General features: G+C 37.2%; 1 protein-coding gene across 4 annotated transcripts in view; it reads left to right on the forward strand.

Moving 5' to 3' along the window:
- Positions 1-20,724, forward strand: part of CEP135 (centrosomal protein 135) — a 73,887-nt gene that overhangs the window by 14,505 nt on the left and 38,658 nt on the right. For 3 of the 4 annotated variants that reach the window (XM_066385550.1, XM_066385549.1, XM_066385551.1), the window contains 8 exons: positions 336-420; positions 3,783-3,911; positions 5,083-5,298; positions 8,059-8,124; positions 10,526-10,664; positions 11,642-11,865; positions 16,648-16,800; positions 17,794-17,943. In XM_066385550.1, the coding sequence (XP_066241647.1) occupies positions 336-420; positions 3,783-3,911; positions 5,083-5,298; positions 8,059-8,124; positions 10,526-10,664; positions 11,642-11,865; positions 16,648-16,800; positions 17,794-17,943 (1,162 nt within the window). Of the gene's footprint in view, positions 1-318; positions 421-3,782; positions 3,912-5,082; positions 5,299-8,058; positions 8,125-10,525; positions 10,665-11,641; positions 11,866-16,647; positions 16,801-17,793; positions 17,944-20,724 lie in introns of all 4 variants that reach the window. The other variant, XM_066385552.1, reaches the window with a different exon arrangement.

A 20,724-nucleotide genomic window follows, 5' to 3' on the forward strand; every position in this document is an offset into this window, starting at 1 on the left:
CACTTAATAATATTGTGAAGTTTGTACTATACCCTCAATTTCCTGAACCTAAAAACTAGCAGCAGCAATTCAAGGAATTGTCCTAAGGATCACAATGCAATAGTAGGTCTTTTATTGCATAATGTATCTGAGTTTCAAATTATTTACCACTTAATTTTTTAGCTGTTTTTATAAAATTAATTCTACAAGATGGTGTTTCCTATTTATGCATGTCACAATACTTCATAATTTATTGAGAAACAAAGAATTTATTAAAGAATATATCTAGTTTCATTTCTTATTATTTTGTATTTCTTAACAAAAGTGTATTGGCATTAGTTATGAATGTGTTACAGAATTCAAGAACTTCAACAGGAAGTCCATCAGTTACAAGAAAAATTAGCAATAATGGAAAGTGGACTGAGAGATTATAACAAGCAGGTAGGATTTTTGTTTATTTGCATAGGAGGAACTAAGAAGGGTATGCTTTGATTATAAACAGAATTGGTTTATATTTTATATTACTGATACTGAGCTTTCATACAGCTTTTATCTTTTTCACCAATTTGTTAATATAATTAATAGCTGGAATGGCTTAGATGGCGTTAGAGCAATTCTAATCCATTCACTTCATTATGCATTTAGGTGAATAGTAGGTTTTGGGGGGGGGGGGGGTTGTTGTTGTTATTTTTATTTTTTTAGGTGAATCATCTACTTCCCCAAATATAATTTTATCACCATATTACAGTTTTCATCTCAGGAGGTATTTTTAAAAGTCTGATAGGCTTTATAGTTAGTGGGCCTTTGTTTTTTACTCTAAACTTATAGATTTTGACTCTAAACCTATAGATTTGTCATTTAAAGTTATGTTATGCTTCTGTTGCCATATTTTTTTGTGTTTTCTCTACAAACAATAGTATCTTGTAAAACAGTTTTCTGAAGAAGTGAGGGAATTAATAGATACAGAGTTAGATCGCAACATACAACCTTTGTCCTTTCCTACCTTCTGATGGTGTCTTGACTAAAATCTGATTTGGGTAATTACAGGCTTGCTTTCTTAATATGCTTGCTGAAGTTTAAATTGGGTAACACATTTTTTTATTTTCTGCCTTTCTTTGGAGTGATGTGAACTGCACATACAAATATAGATTTAACTTATGTGTTGGTGTAACTCTAACATTCATAAAGTACTTTGAAGATTATTTGGATATAAGTGGAGTAAAAGGGAATTAGTAATGTTGGCCAAAAAACTTACTCTCAGAAAGGATGTTGAAAGGATCAACTATGCACATGAGTTTAATATTGGTATTTCTCAATATTTAATCACACTATCATTACATTTTTTGAAGTACTTTATGAACATAAAACCACTGGTCTTCACCATCTCTGTGAAGTGGCTGAGGTATTTGGGGAAAAGAGCCTGACCATTCCACTGGAAACAGCCAGCTGATTGTGCTTATTAATCTTCATTAAGTCTGCTGCCTTTCTTTTTTTTTTTTTTTTTTGCTTGAGTTGTTATTCTCAACGTATATTCTAGATTTTGCTGTCCTCTCAAACTTTCCCCAGCCTGTAATTCTCTCCTACTCAGGATATCACCTTATTTCGACTTTCTGTCTCTACCTTTAAAATGAGCAGTATTCACCTCAGGCTCTCAAGACTTAATGGGTAGGATAATGTTCTTCCAGTTTTAGTCTTTCTCTCTGTTTTTGGTCCCATTTCCTCTCTTTTCCTTAAGACCTTGCTTTAATCAGTTATTCTTTAACAAACACTAATGTGGCCACTTTATAATTATTCTTTTAATCTTCGTAACAGTCATGAGAAGGTGCTATGATAGTCACCACTACCATCCCTTAAAAAATCTCTTAACTTCCTCTCCAACTTGCTAATGCCTGTTTCTTCTCTCTCATGCGGACTTCTCTAGAGCACCTTACTCTTCTGTCTCTATTTCTTTACCTCTTGCTCACTCTTTAACCTATGGCAGTCTGGCTTCTGCCCCCTACTGGTTAATGGCAACAGTGACATTAATTGCTAGATCCAGAAGGATACTTTAAGTTTTTATTTTCTTGATCCACTATATAGTATTTGACATTATTGATAATTTTTGTTGAAACTCTTACATGACTTCATTTTTCTTTGCTTTTTTAACCTTTTGTCATTTCTTTGCTTTTTTCTTCTGCCCATTCCCTGAAATAGTACTGTTTTCTCAGATTCTGTGTTTGACCCATTTCACCTGTCCCAGTATGTTTTCTGGGGTGGTCTCATGCACTCTTGATTTAAAATACTGCCTGTATGTTGATGACTTCCTCCAAGCTCTTTCTGGCTTGAACCTCTCTCCTGAGCTCCAGGTCCATATTCTCAACACTGGGTATTTCAGCTTGGATAAAGGCTCTTTGTACTCATATGCCTCGTACTGAACTAGTTATCTTTTGCCTTAAATCTGTTTTCCCTCCTCTGTTTCCAACTTTGGTTGGTACCATCACCATCGGCCCAAGGCAACATTCTGTGGTCTTTCTAGATCTCCTTTTCTTCCTTTCACATACCGCTCACCACGTCCTGTCAGTTCTCCCACCTAAGCACTCTTTAAATTTATTTGTTCTGCTCTACCCTAACCCACTGTTTTACTTTAGGCCTGCCATTGTCTCTCATCCATTCCTATGAAAGGTTTCTGCCTCTGGTTTCATTTTTATCAAATTCACCTTTAGTTCAGAGTAATCTTTCTGATTGGCTAAGTATTCAGTGTTGGTCCTAATTAGTTCCTACCTTATTCTTCAGACTCATCTCCAACCATTAGTTTCCTTGAGTATTATGGTCCATTCATACTGCGCCATTTCTATTGCCTCAAACATACCATGTTTTATGCTTCTGTGTCACTGCCTAGAACATCCCCCTTCTCTTCATAACCTCATTTGTTACCTTTTTATTATTATTATATGTTACCTTTTTGAGCATATATTTGATAAGACCTGCACTAATTTCCAAAGATATGCACATATCCTCAAGAATAAATCACTTTATTCCCTTAACTACTTTGGTGGCAGATACCTATTTCCTTTATTGTACCTTTATTCTAAACAACATAGCACACAGATTATTGATTTACTTGCTAGTTTTCCTATAAGGTTGTATTCCTTAAAATCAGGGATCGTGTTTTATTTGTCTTTGTATACTATGACTGTGTTCAATAATTGTTGAATGCTTGGTTTCTGTTTTCAGTTTGTTTGTTTTTGTATATATACCAGAGCTTGAAAGTGTGGGTTTTTCAAATTTTTGCATGTGCGTAAGTGTGAATTCATGATGATAGTGATCTTTTTGATTATACAGCTGTTGTTTTTGAAATGATTAATAATTAATCGCACACAAGCTTTTTATCCCTTTTAATATTGAGTTTCAGTAGCAACTTATTTTTCTTTGGGTTTTAAGTTCATTTGTTGATTCTTTATTTATTCCACTAGGCACTGAAGTAGTTCAGACTCAGTTCCAGTACCCAATAGTTTTTTTTATATAAACACTGCCTAATCTTAGAGAAGGGAAAATATCCAAAAACTAAAGAAGAATCTATCCAGTAGAACTATTTATGAAAGCTAGATTGACAGTTCTTATGTTGATGTTTTCTGTGTTTTTTTATTTTTGCTCTACATATATGTATTTCATAATCTCATAAAAGTATGGGTACATATATGATCTCTTGTATACAGTGTTCAACATAAGAAAAATGGAAGTATAGTCAAATAAGTGTTTATTCAGCATTAATCATTTTCGTTCAAAACTAGATTTTTAAAAATATTATGACTTTATATCTTCAGATTGAGCTAAGAGAAAGAGAGATAGAACGACTGTCCATTGCATTGGACGGTGGCCGTTCCTCTGATATCCTGTCTCTGGAGAGTAAAAATAAAACCAATGAAAAGCTTATTGCTCATTTAAATATTCAGGTAATGACTTTGATCATTATTTTACTAAGTATATAAACTCTTAAGTGTTTATAATGGTGCATGACTTTGTTAAGTGACAGGATTGTTCATCGAAGTGTTATTTACAGTGGGAAAATTTTTATAGAGTCAGATTATTCTGTTATAGCAGATAGCTATTGAAAAATCATGTTTGTAAATAATATTTAATAGTATTTTAAAATATTATTTTACAAGTCCTAATGTTAAATATTTAAATGAAGAGGATAAACTAGGGATACAATGTGATATATAATTTGCTTTTAAAAAATATATGTATGAACTCAGAGAAAACACTGGAAGAAAGTAAACCAAAATAAGTTTATCTTTGTGTGATGCAATATTCTTATTTATAATTTTCTTTATTTTCAAAATTTTGTGACTATATATTTCTTTTATAATGTAAAAAGGATTAAAAAAATACAAAAATGAATCTTATAGTTTTAATTGTCTAATGGATTCCCCACCATGCATTAGACCTAAAAGTTAAAGAGGAGGTCCATAAAGCATGACACATGACCTTTAGGAATTCAGACCTGTCAGTGGTGCCTGGATGAACCGGAACAGAGGGAGGCCCCAGTATCAGCAGTAGCTCTAGAGGAGTGTTGTCCAGTACAGATAGTTTGTGAGCCACGAATGTAACAGAATTTGCTAGTAGTCAGATTAAAAAAGTAAGAAGAAACAGGTAAAATTGATTTTAATAATGTTTTTATCTCAATATATCTAAAATATTATTTCAATATGTGCTCTGTGTTGTAAAATATAATTGAGATATTTTACATTCGTTATATTTTTGTGTGTGAGTCTTTGAAATCTTGTGTTTGTTTACATTGATAGCACGTCTTGTTTTGGATTAGTCACATTTAAAGTGCTCGGTAACCATGTGTGGATGCTCATGGCCACTACTACAGTGGAGAGCACAGTCTGGAGTAATAATAGTATCATTATAGTGATATTTTCATCGTAGTTTTGGAGTTCGATGTTGGGGAAATGTTCACAATTGTTTTACTTTTCCTTTCCTTCCGTGCTTGAAAATCTAAAGCCAGTGGCTATATATTATTTTTAAAACATAGTATTTTAAAATATTATTTTGCAAGTCTGTTATTTAGGATAATTTTTCATTTCATATTTCTTACAAATTACAAATTCAATTTAGGTTGAGTTTCTTCAGCAAGCTAATAAAGACCTGGAGAAGCATATCCGAGAGCTCATGGAAACCAAGGAAACAGTGGCTACTGAAGTAGTTAATTTAAGTAACAAAAATGAAAAACTCTGCCAAGAATTAACTGAAATAGACCAGTTAGCACAGCAGTTGGAAAGACATAAAGAAGAAGTACTTGAGACTGCCGATAAAGAACTTGATGAAGCAAAGGTCTGTCCGGGCTGGGGAGAGTTCCTTAGTTCTCTTCCAACACAGCGAGCTTGAGCCATTCTGACGTCTGGTTCAGGCTTTTTGGTTTGTGTTCTAATTCAGGTTTTCTATAGTGATGTTCATACCCTCTAAATGCTTGCACTTGTTCTAATTGTGTGTGTGTGTTTCTGAATCACCTGTTTCTAAGATAGTTCTTCAGACTCTGTCTTGTTTTTTTTTTTGTTTTTTTTTTTTTTTTCTTTCCATTTTTCTTAAGCTGGAAACAGGGAGAGACAGTCAGACAGACTCCCGCATGCGCCCGACCGGGATCCACCCGGCACGCCCACCAGGGGCGACGCTCTGCCCACCAGGGGGCGATGCTCTGCCCATCCTGGGCGTCGCCATATTGCGACCAGAGCCACTGTAGCGCCTGAGGCAGAGGCCACAGAGCCATCCCCAGCGCCTGGGCCATCTCTGCTCCAATGTAGCCTTGGCTGCGGGAGGGGAAGAGAGAGAGAGGAAAGCGCGGCGGAGGGGTGGAGAAGCAAATGGGCGCTTCTCCTGTGTGCCCTGGCCGGGAATCGAACCCGGGTCTTCCGCACGCTAGGCCGACTACTGTCTTGTTTTCCTTCAGGATTTCCATCTGTCTTTTTACTCTGCATTGTGAGAGAACTAGGGAATTTTGTCATCTTTGTCATTTTGTGCTCATAAACCCTTTAAAGGGCTTAAAAAAAGAAAAGAACTTCGTATGTCCTTGCACATTTTTAAGTTGGCCGCTAATATATTTTTTAAAGTTTAAGGAGATGCAAAGGATGTAATTTCATCTGTTGTAAATATCGATCCTTTAAAATAAAACTATCACATCATTCTTATAAATGTAGCCAGTAGAACCCAAATGACTCTTTTTTGAAATCCTCACCAAAATTTATCCTCTGCTTAAATATCTTTTTATGATTACCATATCAAATACCTCTGCAATAAAAATTATATAAAGTTTTATTTTTAAAAATATCCTGTAATTTTAAGTTCCAAAGTTTTAATATTTTACTCTGAGCAGTGTTATGACTATACTTCAGTGGATCAAAATGACAAATATATCACAAATTTTGATAAATACTTACTAAATAAAAAACTAAAATTTTATTGGAAATACATCTCTTAATAAGATATATTGGAAGGCCCTGGCTGGTTGGCTCAGTGGATAGAGTGTCAGCTCAGCATGCAGACATCCGAGGTTCAGTTCTGGTCAGGGAACAAAGGAGAAGCAGCCATCTGCTACTCTTCCCCTCTTTCACTCCCTTTCCTCTCTCTTCCCCTCTCCAAGTGAGTGGCTCGATTGCTTCAAGCATCAGGCCCAAGCCACTGAGGATGGCTCAGTTGATTTGATCATTGGCCTCAGACGGGGTTGCTGGGTAAATCCCACATGGGGTACATGCGGGAGTCTCTCTATCTCTCCTCCTCACACTTAAAAATAAAAGGTATAATGGGAGAAAATAGTATTAATTACAGGTTTGGGCCAGCTCCAAACATTTCAGATTGTCTTTTTGTCTGGTGCTTAAAAAGTTTTTCATATCTTGAGACAGTGAGATATTAGCTGTATGCCTTTGCTTTGAAAAGTGGGAGAAAGGCAGTTGTGAGAGAGAATGTTGGACAGGAACTCACATAACCTAGATCACAGCAGGTTCTCAGGTAAATAATATTTAAGAAGGACTATACCAATTAAGAATACGGATATTGATTCTTGAAACCATGTGTATATGGTATTTGGAAAGTCTTCATGTTATCTCAGGAATGGGAAGAACCTAGTTTGAAGGCCACTATTACTGTACATCACTGAATTAAGTTAATACAATGTCACCTCCACTAACTAGTGCAATAGAAGGAAACTACCTCTACGTTAAGGGCTATATATGAAAAGCCCACAGCGAACATCGTACCTAGTGGTAAAAGACTGAAAATGTTTTCTCTAAGATCAGGAACAAGGCAAGGATGCCCGGTCTCACCACTTTCTGCTTAGCATAGTACTGGAAGTTCTAGCCAGAGCACTTAAGCAAGGAAAAGAAGTAAGTGACATTAATATTGGAAAGAAAGAAGTAAAATCATTTTTCTAGATGACATGATCATATATGTAGAAAATCCTAAAGATTTCACATACACCCTCACACTCCAACCCCAGAACTAATAAATCCAGCAAAGTTGCGGGATACAAAATCAACACACAAAAATTAGGTATATTTCGATATGCTAGTAACTAAAATCCAATCAGGAAATGAGTAATCCCATTTATAATAGCATCTAAAAGAATAAAATACTTTGGAATGAACTTAACCAAGGAGATGAAAGACATGTACATTGAAAACTATAAAATATTGCTAAAAGAAATTAAAGAAGACAGTTGCAGTACAGAGGATCCGGGTTGGTAGAAGCAGGTGGGGAGGAAGCAAATAGGATAGGAAAATCAGGAAATCAGAGTGCCCTACGATGAGTTCTAAAAACCAGGGTTCAAGGAATGTCCTACAAGTATATAGGCAAAAAAAGACTTCAATTGGCCCTCTTATTTCAGTGTTATAAATAGGTCCCTGTGAGCATTCAGAGTGCCAAGAATTTAAAGAGAAGCCTCAATTTTGCTTCCTCTTTGTTGAAATTGAGGCTTAGGGCTAGAGCCTCAGATCTCACTGGTGAGTGGGAACTGTAATTGGAAAATGGTCTTATTTGTAATGTAACTTTGTGCTAAGGATTCCTGACATTTAGATGTTTACCTAATAGGCTTTTTATTCCTAGAAAGAAATTAAAAGAAATCTTTCTGAAATGCGGAATCTTGAAGAAACAATGACAAAACTTCAACTGGTAAGTACATGTCATATTGAATTGCCAGAAGTTCTGGCAAGAAAATCTTTATGCTTTATTTTATATAAGTATTTTTCACTGAAATATAATTTACGCATTATAATATCTGTTCTTTTAAATGTATAATTTAGTGGTTTTAGTATAGTTCTTAAGTAGTGCAGCCATCACTACTGTCTAATAACAGGACATTTTCATCACCCCCCATTTTCCTCTGTTCAACCCCTGACAACTAAAATCTATCTGTGTCTGTAGATTTGCCTGTCCTGGACAGTTCATATAAATGGAACCATACAGTGTGTGGCCTTCTGCACCTGGCTTCTTTCACTTAGCACAATGTTTTCAAGGTTCATGCTTATAGCATGTATCCAGTGCTTCCCTTTTTTTTTTTTTCTGAGTAATATTCCATAGTATGGATATATTTCATTTGATTTATATTTCTATAATTCTTAATCTCATGTACAGTAGTTGGCAAGTTAAATCCAAATTTGGAAAATCTGTTAGGAATTTTATATTCTTTTAACTACTTCATGAGTTGTCAGTTTATAAATGTTAAAACTGAAGTTGATATTACTTGATGACATTGTTGACTTTTATTAAAAGCACTCAATCATCTTTTAATAGCTTTGTTTGGTAGTGCAAACCTTTTTCCTAGTCATATTATTTGTCCTGGTAGTCTTCAAATCAGAAGAGTAATCATTCCAACATAAGCCTAGACATAGAATGTTGTCCTTATATAACCTAGAACTGGTAGAATGTCTTGCTTACAGGTGCAAATTCCTGGGTGGTCACACAAAAGATTATTAAGGAGTTTTTTAATAGCCTGTTAAGTTGGATGAGTTTCTCCTAAGATTGGAAACAAAGACTAATAATAATTTCCAGGTATTCTCATTATGTATTCTGTATATACAATCTAGCGTGCACAGTTTTGGTGGCATAAGGCAAATTTTATTTTATTTTATTTATTTATTTATTTTTTATTTTTCTGAAGTTGGAAACGGGGAGGCAGTCAGATAGACTCCCGCATGCCCCTGACCGGGATCCACCCAGCATGCCCACCAGGGGGCGATGCTCTGCTCATCTGGGGCGTTGCTCTATTGCAACCAGAGCCATTCTAGTGCTTGAGGCAGAGGCCACGGAGCCATCCTCAGTGCCCAGGCCAACTTTGCTCCAATGGAGCCTTGGCTGCAGGAGGGGAAGAGAGAGACAGAGAGGAAGGAGAGGGGGAGGGGCGGAGAAGCAGATGGGCGCTTCTCCTGTGTGCCCTGGCCGGTAATCAAACCCGGGACTCCCGCCTGCCAGGCTGACACTCTACCACTGAGCCAGCCGGCCAGGGCCGTAAGGCAAATTTTAAAATGAAGCCATTATGATATATAGGCATATAGAAGGTGCTCAAATACTTGCTGATTTTTATATACTCACTATGGACAACATATCACAATGCCTTTTTTATTCAACTGAAGGTATTTATTTAAATTCAATATTAAATAATTGACTTAGCTTAACCTGCTAAATGTCATTTATTCTAGAGTCTCATAGATATTGTAAATTTCTCCATGAGGTCAATAAACAGAAATTAGACAAACATCTATATGTTTGATGATGTTTTTACATCATAAAACTCAGCGTGAGCTCCACGAGGGCAGAGATTTTTGCTGTTGGTTTGCTGCTCTTTGCACACACACCATAAACAGTTGAATGTGATTCAGAGTGCTTGTCTCAGACTATAAGCAAATTTTACCAGTATTGGCTGATAGTAAGATGTTGCTAAAGTTACTTTCTGACCTGTCTTATCTTTCCTATTAATGCCATATTCTATGTACTTTTAAGATAAATAATGAATATCTGCAGCTAACATTTGTTAAGCACTTGCCGTATGCTGGACACTGAGCAGAGTGCTTCACATCTATAGATTTGTTCTTACGGTGACTCCTCAGTGGCCAGTCACTTGTCCTATCCCCACTGTGCAGATGTGGCTGAGGGAATGACCACCATCCTTATAGGGACCTGTGGTTGTCTTTCTTCCACCCTCCTTTAAAAATAAAAAAAGCTTAATTTTATATTACACAAGTATATATTTATTTTTTAAAATAGGACAATTTGTACTAGAATCTATGTAAACATAATAAAATCAATTAAAAAAGAAAAAGAAAAAATAGGACAATTTGTGAAACAAATTTTAAAAATATGAAATATAATAATTCTACTCAGAAAAGAACACTGTTGACATTTGGATTTTAGGTTACTTTTAACCATAATTGATTATTAACTTTAGTTGAAACCATATATTTGACTAACAAAGTGTTTGTATATGTATGTTTGTATGCTTTAAAAATACATATTTTAAGTGCTATAATATTTTATAAAGTGTTTGATCTCTTAATTATAGTATTAAAATTTGCAGGAATTAAACTTATGCCATAAAGAAAAAGAGAGACTGAGTGATGAACTCCTTATAAGGTCAGACCTGGAAACTGTTGTTCATCAGCTTGAACAAGAAAAGCAAAGACTTAGCAAAAAAATTGAAAGTTTTGCAGTTACAGGTAAAATGTAAAATGTTGATAACTTAAAAAGTGGTTGTGATTTCCTCTTGATCTATTACTTTTAGTAGCTGATCTTCATTCATTTAGTAGGTATTTTTAGAGTGCTTGCTGTATAATAGGAACTGCACAGGACACTGTAAATACAGTAGAAAAGCTCTCCATCAAGTACCAGCCTCACAGAATTCTTTTTACTTTGACTACCCTGCTTGAATATTTTCCAATAGAAGTATATTCTTTGAGGCAGACCGATAATAGAAATAACTAAGACTAAGGGGAAGACTATTCCTTTTTTTTTTTTAAGAATTTATTTATTGATTTTAGAAAAAGAGGAAAGAGAGAGAGAGCGAGAGAGAAGCATCAACTTGTAGTTGCTTCACTTTAGTTGTTAACTGACTTATATGTGCCTTGACCTGGCAAGACCAGGGTTTCTAAACGCAACCTCAGTGTTCGAGGTTGACACTCTGTCCACTGTGGCACCACAGGGGAGGCGAAAGTGAAAAATCGAAGAGAAGAATCTTTGTAAGGAAATGCAGTAGTATCATCTGAAAGTAAACACACACATGCAGTTGAAATAGGCTACCTTTCTGCCAGGTCCCAGTTCTAAATGAGATATTTTAAGAAACATGTAAGAATTGATACATTCATTCATTAGACAAATGTGTATGAGCCTGGTATTTGCACACTCTGTTTTGGGTACTGGTATATATGATGTTAAACAAAATATACCAGGTCCCTGCTCTTGTGGAATCTTTGTTCTATTGTAGTTAGACAAACTAGTAGCACATAGGTGAAGAGGTTAGTTTTTCTCCTTTCCTCTCAATATTTACCTTTTTTGATATATAGCAGTTATAGCAATATACAAAACAGTTAATGAGTTTTAGTAGTTTGCATTCTAAAAGTTACTGATATAATTTGTTGGTTTAATTATACATTTTAAATGCAACACTGTTTAAAGATTTAATTGTTTTCATTTTCAGAAAGAGAACTTACTTTGGAAGTTGAGAGGATGCGGCTCGAACACGGAATAAAACGTCGCGAGAAGTCGCCTTCTCGTTTAGATACATTTCTGAAAGGTATAGAAGAAGAACGAGATTTTTATAAGAAAGAGCTAGAAAGACTCCAGCATATAATACAACGAAGATCTTGCTCTACAAATTATTCTGCACGTGAAAAAGTGCCAACATTTAAAATGCTAGAAAAGGTAATATCTCTTTATAAGAGTAATTGATAAGGCAAGAGAGTATCTTTTTGAACAAACTTTTCTCATTATTACTGTATTAAATGTAACTTTGTTCATACTTGCTTTTAAAAAGTCTTTCTTAATTTTGGTCTTTGTTTTCTCCATGACCTATACTATAGGAACACTGCATTAATTAGGAAAATACTTCAGAACAAGGTATGACATACTGATTTTTGGAAATTAAGGAAAGATTGAATAGCTCATCACATACATGGTAGGAGTGCAGGGTATCTGAGCTTCCAGAAACTGGAACCAAGAACTCATGCCACTGGACATTTCTTCTCTTTCTAGCCTTTACTTTCAATATCAGCTGCATTTTCTCTCCCAAAGCAGAGTGATTTTGTCCACATGGCAGGCAACATGGCGTCATGCCATTCCCTGCCTTGGACTAGTCAGAAAGGTGAGTCACATTGTACAGACCAGGCATCTTCTACGGTAATCACACATCAGGAGAAAGTCGTAAGTGGAGGTGGATGCCGGCAGGTCATCCCATTTCTATAGCCACCACATTTGCAAGGTGGGAGTCTAAAGGTGTAGATTAGGTCAAGTTAATCATGATTCATGAGAGATTAAAATCATGTTTCTCCATTTTAGGTCTTGTTTTCAATGTTTGAGGAGTATCATTTGAGTTATTTGGATTTTTCTCTTTTTAGGCTCTGGAGCTGTAGGAGTCCCGGAGGCTCATAATACCCTAACATTACTGCACACTAGATAAAATTAAGGGAAGTTGGGAGTAGAGTCATTAGAACTTGATTTCAGACTTGGCTGAATTGGCCAGTTCCATCATCTTTTTCCTGAAGAACCTGTAAATTATCAAATGGTTTTTGAGTCTTATTTTTTCTTTTATTGAGGGAGGCAGAGACAGACTCCTGCATGTGCCCCACGGGATCCACCTGCAACCCCCTCTTGGGTGGTGCTATGCCCACTTGGGGCTGCTGCTCCATTGCTGGGCAACTGAGCTATTTCAGAGCCTCAGGCGAAGCAGTGGAGCCATCCTCAACGCCCCAGGCCAAATTGCTTAAACCTTTGAAGCCATAGTTGTGGGAGGGGAAGAGAGAGAGAAGGGAGAGGAGTGGAAAAGCAGATGGTCGCTTCTCCTGTGTGCCCTGACTGGGAATTGAACCTGGGACTTTCACAGGCCAGGCCAACATTCTACCGCTGAGCCAACTGGCCAGGGCCTTGAGTCATTTTCTGATTAGTCTTTATTTTTTAACCTCACTGGCTGATTCCCATATGTACTTAAAAGACTCATGAAAAATATGTCACTGAGTTGATCATTTTTATTTGTAGAGAATCTTCCACAAAAAGAGTTGATTAATCAAGTTTTTATTAAATAGAACTGAGCAGATAATTACCTCAAAGCTTTTAACCTAAATATTTAATTCAGTTGCTTGCTGTAGATTCACAATTGTCACAAAAGACAAATGAGAGATTTTGGTAAGATACTGGTGATAAAATCAAGTGAGACTTCTCCTTCAACTTAAACTTTCTTGAAATGTTCTAACATTACCTGACATAGATAATTCATTTTCCAAATTTTAGAAGCTGAGATGGTCAGAGCATTTTAGAGTCCCGTAACAAATTGGAAGCATGGTAGGGAAGTAAGCATGTACCTTAGTGCAATGGTGGCGTGTAAGACAGTGATGAGTGCTGGGAACTAGAGAGTGCATTCCCATCAAAATTAGATTGTAAAAACATATTTAGAAACACTTTGTTGGCAAACAACAAAGAAAACTACAAAGCTGGCTTTGGTATAAGCTCTCCTTTTTCAACCCCTCCCTTATGGGAAACTTAGGCACAGTCTTTGGGATTACAATAAGTCAGAAAAAAATAATGACTTTTTTTTTTTTTTTTGCATTTTTCTGAAGCTGGAAACAGGGAGAGACAGTCAGACAGACTCCCGCATGCGCCCAACCGGGACCCACCCGGCACGCCCACCAGGGGCGCTGCTCTGCCCACCAGGGGGCGATGCTCTGCCCATCCTGGGTGTCGCCATGTTGCGACCAGAGCCACTCTAGCGCCTGGGGCAGAGGCAAAGGAGCCATCCCCAGCGCCCGGGCCATCTTTGCTCCAATGGAGCCTTGGCTGCGGGAGGGGAAGAGAGAGACAGAGAGGAAAGCGCGGCGGAGGGGTGGAGAAGCAAATGGGCGCTTCTCCTGTGTGCCCTGGCCAGGAATCGAACCCGCGTCCTCCGCACGCTAGGCCGACGCTCTACCGCTGAGCCAACCGGCCAGGGCAATAATGACATTTTAAATACCAGTGGTCTTTATCAACAATGCACTTGTCAGATCTCTGTTGTCTGTGGACAGGGCGCATGGTCCCCTGTTCACCTGTACTCACCGTGGTCTCAGTGGTGAGTTTGAGTATAGTGGAGTGGAAAGTGCTTTGGAGGTGAAGGCCTGATAAAAGTTCTAACTCCACAAATTAGCTTTATGATCTTGGATAAGGTACCTAACTTCATGGAACTCCAGTTTCCTTATTTGCAAAGTGAGGAAAGTAACTAAAACCTCTTGTGAAAATTATATGAGATAGTTTACATAAGGGTCTAGCATAAATCTAGTTCCTAGTAAATTTTTCATTTTCTTATTTGCTGGCTCAAAGCAAATCCGGTCTATATTGAACATCAGGTTCAGTTCAGCAGATAATACTGAGACACTACGGTGCCTCATATCCTTGAGCGTTTTGCACGTGTGTGTTAAAAATTATGGAGTTATAAAAGGGAGTTATTAACAATTCTATATTAACACATATAAATACGTACAAGATACATTTAGAAAAGAGCTAGAGTTCCTGTTTAAGAAGGCCAGTGAATAATGTTAGGGAGTTCATACAGTTTATCACGTTACCATACTAAACACTGAAGATGCGGTCAGTAAGGGCAGATTACCTCCTGTGTTCCTCATAGAGTTTACAATTTAGTAGCAAAGACGCATTCAACACATAATCATGTAAGTAACTTTATAATCTCATTATAATAAGTGTTAATGAAGGAGGAATACAGGAACGATTCAGAAAGCTATGAGCATATAGAGGGAGATCTAAATTAGATTGGAGAATCTGGAAGGACTCCTTAGAGAAAGTGACATTTAAGCTGAGACTTAGACAGTGGTGAAAACAGACTGTCAAATCCTTACTCATTGAGTGCTCCTTTTCTGAAATCTATGCAAACCACCTCCTTTCTGTTAGATATTTTTATTTAGATTACAGATATTCCTTTTTCTTTTTTTGACAGAGAGAGGGGGACAGATAGGGACAGATAGACAGGAAGGTAGAGAAATGAGAAGCATCAATTCTTCATTTCAGCACCTTAGTTGTTCGTTGATTGCTTTCTCGTACGTGCCTCGACCTGGGGGCTACAGCAGAGCAAGTGACCCCTTGCTCAAGCCAGTGATCTTGGGCTTCAGGCTAGCAACCTTTGGGCCCAAGGTAGTGACCATGGGGTCACATCTATGATCCCACACTCAGGCCAGCAAACCCGCGCTCAAGCTCGTGAGCCCACGCTCAAGCCGGCCCCCTTGGGGTTTTGAACCTGTATCCTCTGTGTCCCAGTCCAATGCTCTGTCCACTGCGCCAACACCTGATCAGGCTACATATTTTTTATAGTTATTTAAGCCTTGATTAATTTCTCAAATCCTAGTCTACTTTTGTCCTGTAAGATATTTTATCCTTTAACATGTCCAGATAGCTAACATCATCCATTTTGTCTTGATTTTGATTATTTAACCAAGAGGATAATTCATTTTCAAGGTGCAGGTGAGGGGCACCTCACCGATACCTGCCATTTACTAACTACATTAGACATGGCATGTGCACAGTAAATGTTGACTAACACAGTCAGGATGATTTCCAGTATATCAAATTATCAGACTCTCCCTACCTCGTGCTTCTGAGTTTAGTACTTCAACAGTAAGATTTCGTAAGTCCCAAGTCTGCATATACTATCTTTATTTTCTACAAATGCTCTGAAAATAGTGGATCTTTTGAATTGTCTGGAATAATAGGTATTATCTTAAAAACGTTTAAAAATTTTTAGGAGTAATTGTTTAACGTACATAGACTGCTTGGTAGAAATATTTATATGATTGCAAAAATAAAGCTCACATTGGTTAAAAGCTGGGGCAGTTGGAGGTTGCTGTGTCTGGGACATTGCTCTTAGATCGTCACAGGACACACAGGAATGTGCGAGGCTGTTACAGTTAGCGTGCATGTGCTAGGTGAGCAGGCACACAGTGCCTCTTCGTTGCTGCCGTGGAGACGGTTGGTTATAACTAGTGGTTCCCACAGTTCGCATGCGCCAGCATCACCTGGAGGGCTTGATAAACCAGTTACTGGGCCCTGTCTCCAAAGTTTCTGATTAAATAGGTCTGGGTTGGGCCCCCAAATTTGCATGTCTAACAAGTTCCTAGATGCTGCTGATACTTCTGGTCTGGGATTATACAACCAGTATAAAGAACTCCAGGAGAATGACAGTTGAAGCATCGGATGGGATCTGATCAAACAGTGTCATTGGCAGCTGGGTCCCTTCCTGGGAACTTGCAGGCCAGGAAATTTGCCCCTGTACTGCCAGCACTCTCATCTCCTGCTCTCATTGTAGGTTAAAAATTATCTTCTTTAATGACATGAATGGAACTTGTGGGGGGGTTTCTGTTAGCATCTTTCCATCAGTCTCATCACCAGCATCCCTGTGACAACCTTGTGGTAATTATGACAAATAATAACTTCTATTTCTACATTATGTTTCAGGGTGATTACAATTCTGAAATTCATCTGATCACAAGAGAAAGAGATGAACTTCAGCGTATGCTGGAAAGATTCGAAAAACATATGGAGGAGATACAGTCCAATGTTAAATTACTGACAGCAGAAAGAGATAAACTAAGTGTTTTGTATAATGAAGTAAGGATTATAATTAAGCCGACAGATTATACAGAACTAGTTAAATATAATAGAAGCAATGTATATATCTTTTCAATTATTGTAATATATGGACCTTATGGTATTCCTTCATAATTAGAATTATAAGTAGTAGTGTCTGCAATCATCCTGTTCCCAAAGCAGAAATTTCTATTATTTTTTTCATATTTATTCTTCCTCTTTTCTAGCTTATTTGTAAGATCAGAAATAATCTACTTCTAAAACTAACTGGAGCAGGTGTTAGACTGACTCTGAGCCAAGTCAGTCCTTGGGATTCAGACTTGTTGGGAATATGTCAAACAGTGGGTAGCATCCACTAGTGGGGCATATTGGATGTTGTTTTATTTTTTTAGAGTGAGAGCGCCAGAGACAGGAAGAGAGAGAGATAAGAAGCATGAACTCATACTTGCATGACATTAGTTGTTCATTAATTGCATCTCATATATGCCTTGACCAGGGGTGGGGGTTGCTCAGGCCAGAGACCTTGGGATCATGTCAATGGTCCCAGCCTCAAACCAGTGACCCTGCGCTTAAGCTGGTGAGCCTGCACTCAAGCCGGATGAACTGCGCTCAAGCCGGACAAACCCACGCTCAAGGTGGCAAAGTAGGGGTTTCCAATCTGGGACCTCACCGTTCCAGATCGATGCTTTATCCACTGTGTCACCACTGGTCAGACAGGACATACTGGATATTAAAGACTTAAGCCCTAGTGGGGAAGAGGGAATTGATACAGTTTGGCCCAGTTACAAAGCCTCAGCTGTCAAAAGCCAAAGTGACTCTGGGCAAGGCATGGCATCTGTCACCTAAAATTGTTCCCATTTCAACCCTCCTGCTACTTCAAGACGGGAAGGAGACAGTGTTTTACTCTTATTTTAGGAGGATTTGGAAAGACAAAGGTAACACGTGTTTAGCTTGCCTTTTTGAACTAGGAGCATATCCAAAGTAGTTTTTATGTATATCTTTCAATTCTTTAAGGCTCAGGAAGAATTATCTTCACTAAGACAATCCACCCAAGGCACCGTCTCCCATAATATTATTAGTCTTATGGAAAAGGAAAAAGAAGATGCAATATCTGATTTAAGAAGTATTATGGCAGAAAATGAAGCATTAAAAGACAAGTTAAAAGTAAGTAATAAGATTGACTTATTTTGAAAGGTAATTTATTATGAAATAGGGAGGTCTTAGTATATGTTTTTCTGTGAAGTGACTGAGAATGTACAACTAGATCATGGGTTGGCAAACAATGGCACATGAGCCCAATTCAGACCACAATGTTTTTGTATGGCCTGTGTGCTAAGAATGGTGTTTATATTTTTAAACCATCGAAAAATTATCAGAAAGAACATTTTATGACACATGAAATTTTTGAAATTCAAATTTTATTGTTGGTAAATGTTACTGAATACAATGCTCATTCATTTACTTGTTCTGTGTGACTTTTTTTTTAATTTTTTTTTTTTGCTGTGGAGGAAGAGTTTAGTAATTGCAACAGAAACTGAATGGCTCGTAAGGCTGAAAATATTTATTATCTGGTTCTTGATGGGAAATAATTAACCTCTGATTTCAATAGGCGAGTTCTTATGAGGAGAAACATTATCTTCTTTTTGTAAAACAGTTTTCTTGAGATATTCACGTTCCATATAACTCACTCATTTCAAGTGGTTTTTAGTTTATTCACAGACTTGTTCTACCATCACCTCAATCAATTTTAGAGCATTTTCATTGTTTCGAAAGAATCTATAAAGCTGCTCTCCATTTCTCTCCAGCCAACTCAGTCTGAGGACTGATTTTATCTCTACAGATTTGCATATTCTGGCATTTTATATAAATTGAGTCATTTAGTATGCAGTTTTTAATGCCTGTCTTCTCTCATTTATCATAATGTTTTCAAGGTTCATTCATGTTGTAGCTTGTATTGATACTTTATTCTTTTTTATTGTGGAATAATATTCCATCATATAGATGAACATTTTCTTTTTTTAGTGAGAGAAAGAGACAAGAGATTGGAAGGGGGAGAGAGATGAAAAGCATCATCCTGTAGTTGCATCACTTTAGTTGTTCATTGTTTGCTTCTCATATGTGCCTTGACCAGGCGCCTTCATCTGAAGCAGTGACCCCTTGCTCAAGCCAGTGATCTTGGGTTCAAGCCAGAGACCTTGGGCTTCAAGCCAGTGACTTTTGGGCTCAAGCCAGCGACCATGGGATTATGTTGATGATCCCATGCTTAAGCTGGCAATTGGGGTTTTGAACCTGGGTCCTCAGTGTCACGGGTTGACGCACTAGCCACTGTGCCACAACTGGTCAAGCATAAAGATTTTATTCATTGATTTTAGAGAGAGGAGTGGGGAGAGAGAAAAAGTGGGGGTGATGAGAAGCATCAACTCATAGTAGTTGCTTCTCTGTATGTGCCTTGACCAGGCAAGCCCAGGGTTGTGAACCTGCGACCTCAGCGTTCCAGGTCAACACTTTATTCACCGCGCCACCACAGGTCAGTAGAGAAACATTTATTATTTGTGTTGTTTCCACTTTTTGGCTATAAAGAATAATGATGCTATAAATATTAACCTTTTGTGTGGATGTATGTTTTCACTTATCCTGAATATATACCTAAGTTCATAGGATGATTATATTTAACCATATGAGCAATTGCCAGGCCACTTCCCAAAGCAGTTATATCATTTATATTCCTACCAGCAGTGTGTACACATCCTCACCAGCACTGGTTACTGCCTTCTTTATTATCGTCATGCTGGTGGGGAATAGTATGCACTGTGGTTTTATTTTACCTTTTCCTGAAGGCTAATGATGCCAGTCATCTTTTTGTGTGCTTACTTGGCCATTTGCATACCTTTTTTTTTAAAGAAATTGCAATTTAGATCATCCTGTGCCCATTTTTTAATTGGGTTATTTAAATTGAGTTGTAAAAGTACTTTATATATTCTCAATAAAATCCCCTTTGTCAAATAGCATTTATAAATACTTTCCCCCATTCTGTGAATTATCTTTTCATTTTCTTAATGGTGTCTGTTGAAGCACAAAATTTTTAATTTGGAAGAAGTTCAATTTATCTGTTTTTTGTTGTTGTTTCTGTGCCATATATATATATACATATATATATATATGTTTTTAGATTTTATTTATTCATTTTAGAGAGGGGGGAAGAGAGAGAGATAAAGCAAGAGGTGAGGAGGAGTGAGAAGCATCAACTCCCATATGTGCTTTGACCAGGCAAGCCCAGGGTTTCGAACTGGCAACCCCAGCGTTCCAGGTCGATGTTTTTTCCACTGCGCCACCACAGGTCAGGCCTATTTTTTGCTTTTGATGTCACATCTAGGGGCAGTCCTTTATAATTCCTTCTATAATTGCCAAAAATTAAATATGTTAATATATATAAAGCAAGTTCTCGCCACACAGTAAGAAAGTATATATATTAACTATTATTGTTACTATTACAGAGTTTATAGTTTACTTCCAAAAAATGTTGTTGAATTAATGTTTAGAAATTAGCAGCTGAAATTAGGAATAAGAATATTTAAGCATTATTAGGGTAGTTTTTATATCATATAATTTCAGTTAAAGGTTTATACCAAAAGAATACTTTCAGTTGGGATCTTCTGGAATACTGCCTTCTGCTAGTAATTTCCTGTAAGAATAAGTGTTAAACTTACCAAACGGGAAACTTATGTGCACTATCACAGTTTTTAGTACAAACAACTGATTTATCCTTTTCCTTATCTGTTGAAGTGACCAAGGAATATATATAAAAATAGAATTTAAAAAATACAGCCGCATAAAATAATGCAGTAGTACTGGAAACTCAGGAAAAGTAGCATTCATATTACCGTAGCATTCATATTACCAGGATCTTTCTGGATAGTAGGAGCCAGGATTTATGAGTTTACAACA

Source organism: Saccopteryx leptura, chromosome 5, assembly GCF_036850995.1.
Source record: "Saccopteryx leptura isolate mSacLep1 chromosome 5, mSacLep1_pri_phased_curated, whole genome shotgun sequence".
NCBI lineage: Eukaryota > Metazoa > Chordata > Mammalia > Chiroptera > Emballonuridae > Saccopteryx > Saccopteryx leptura.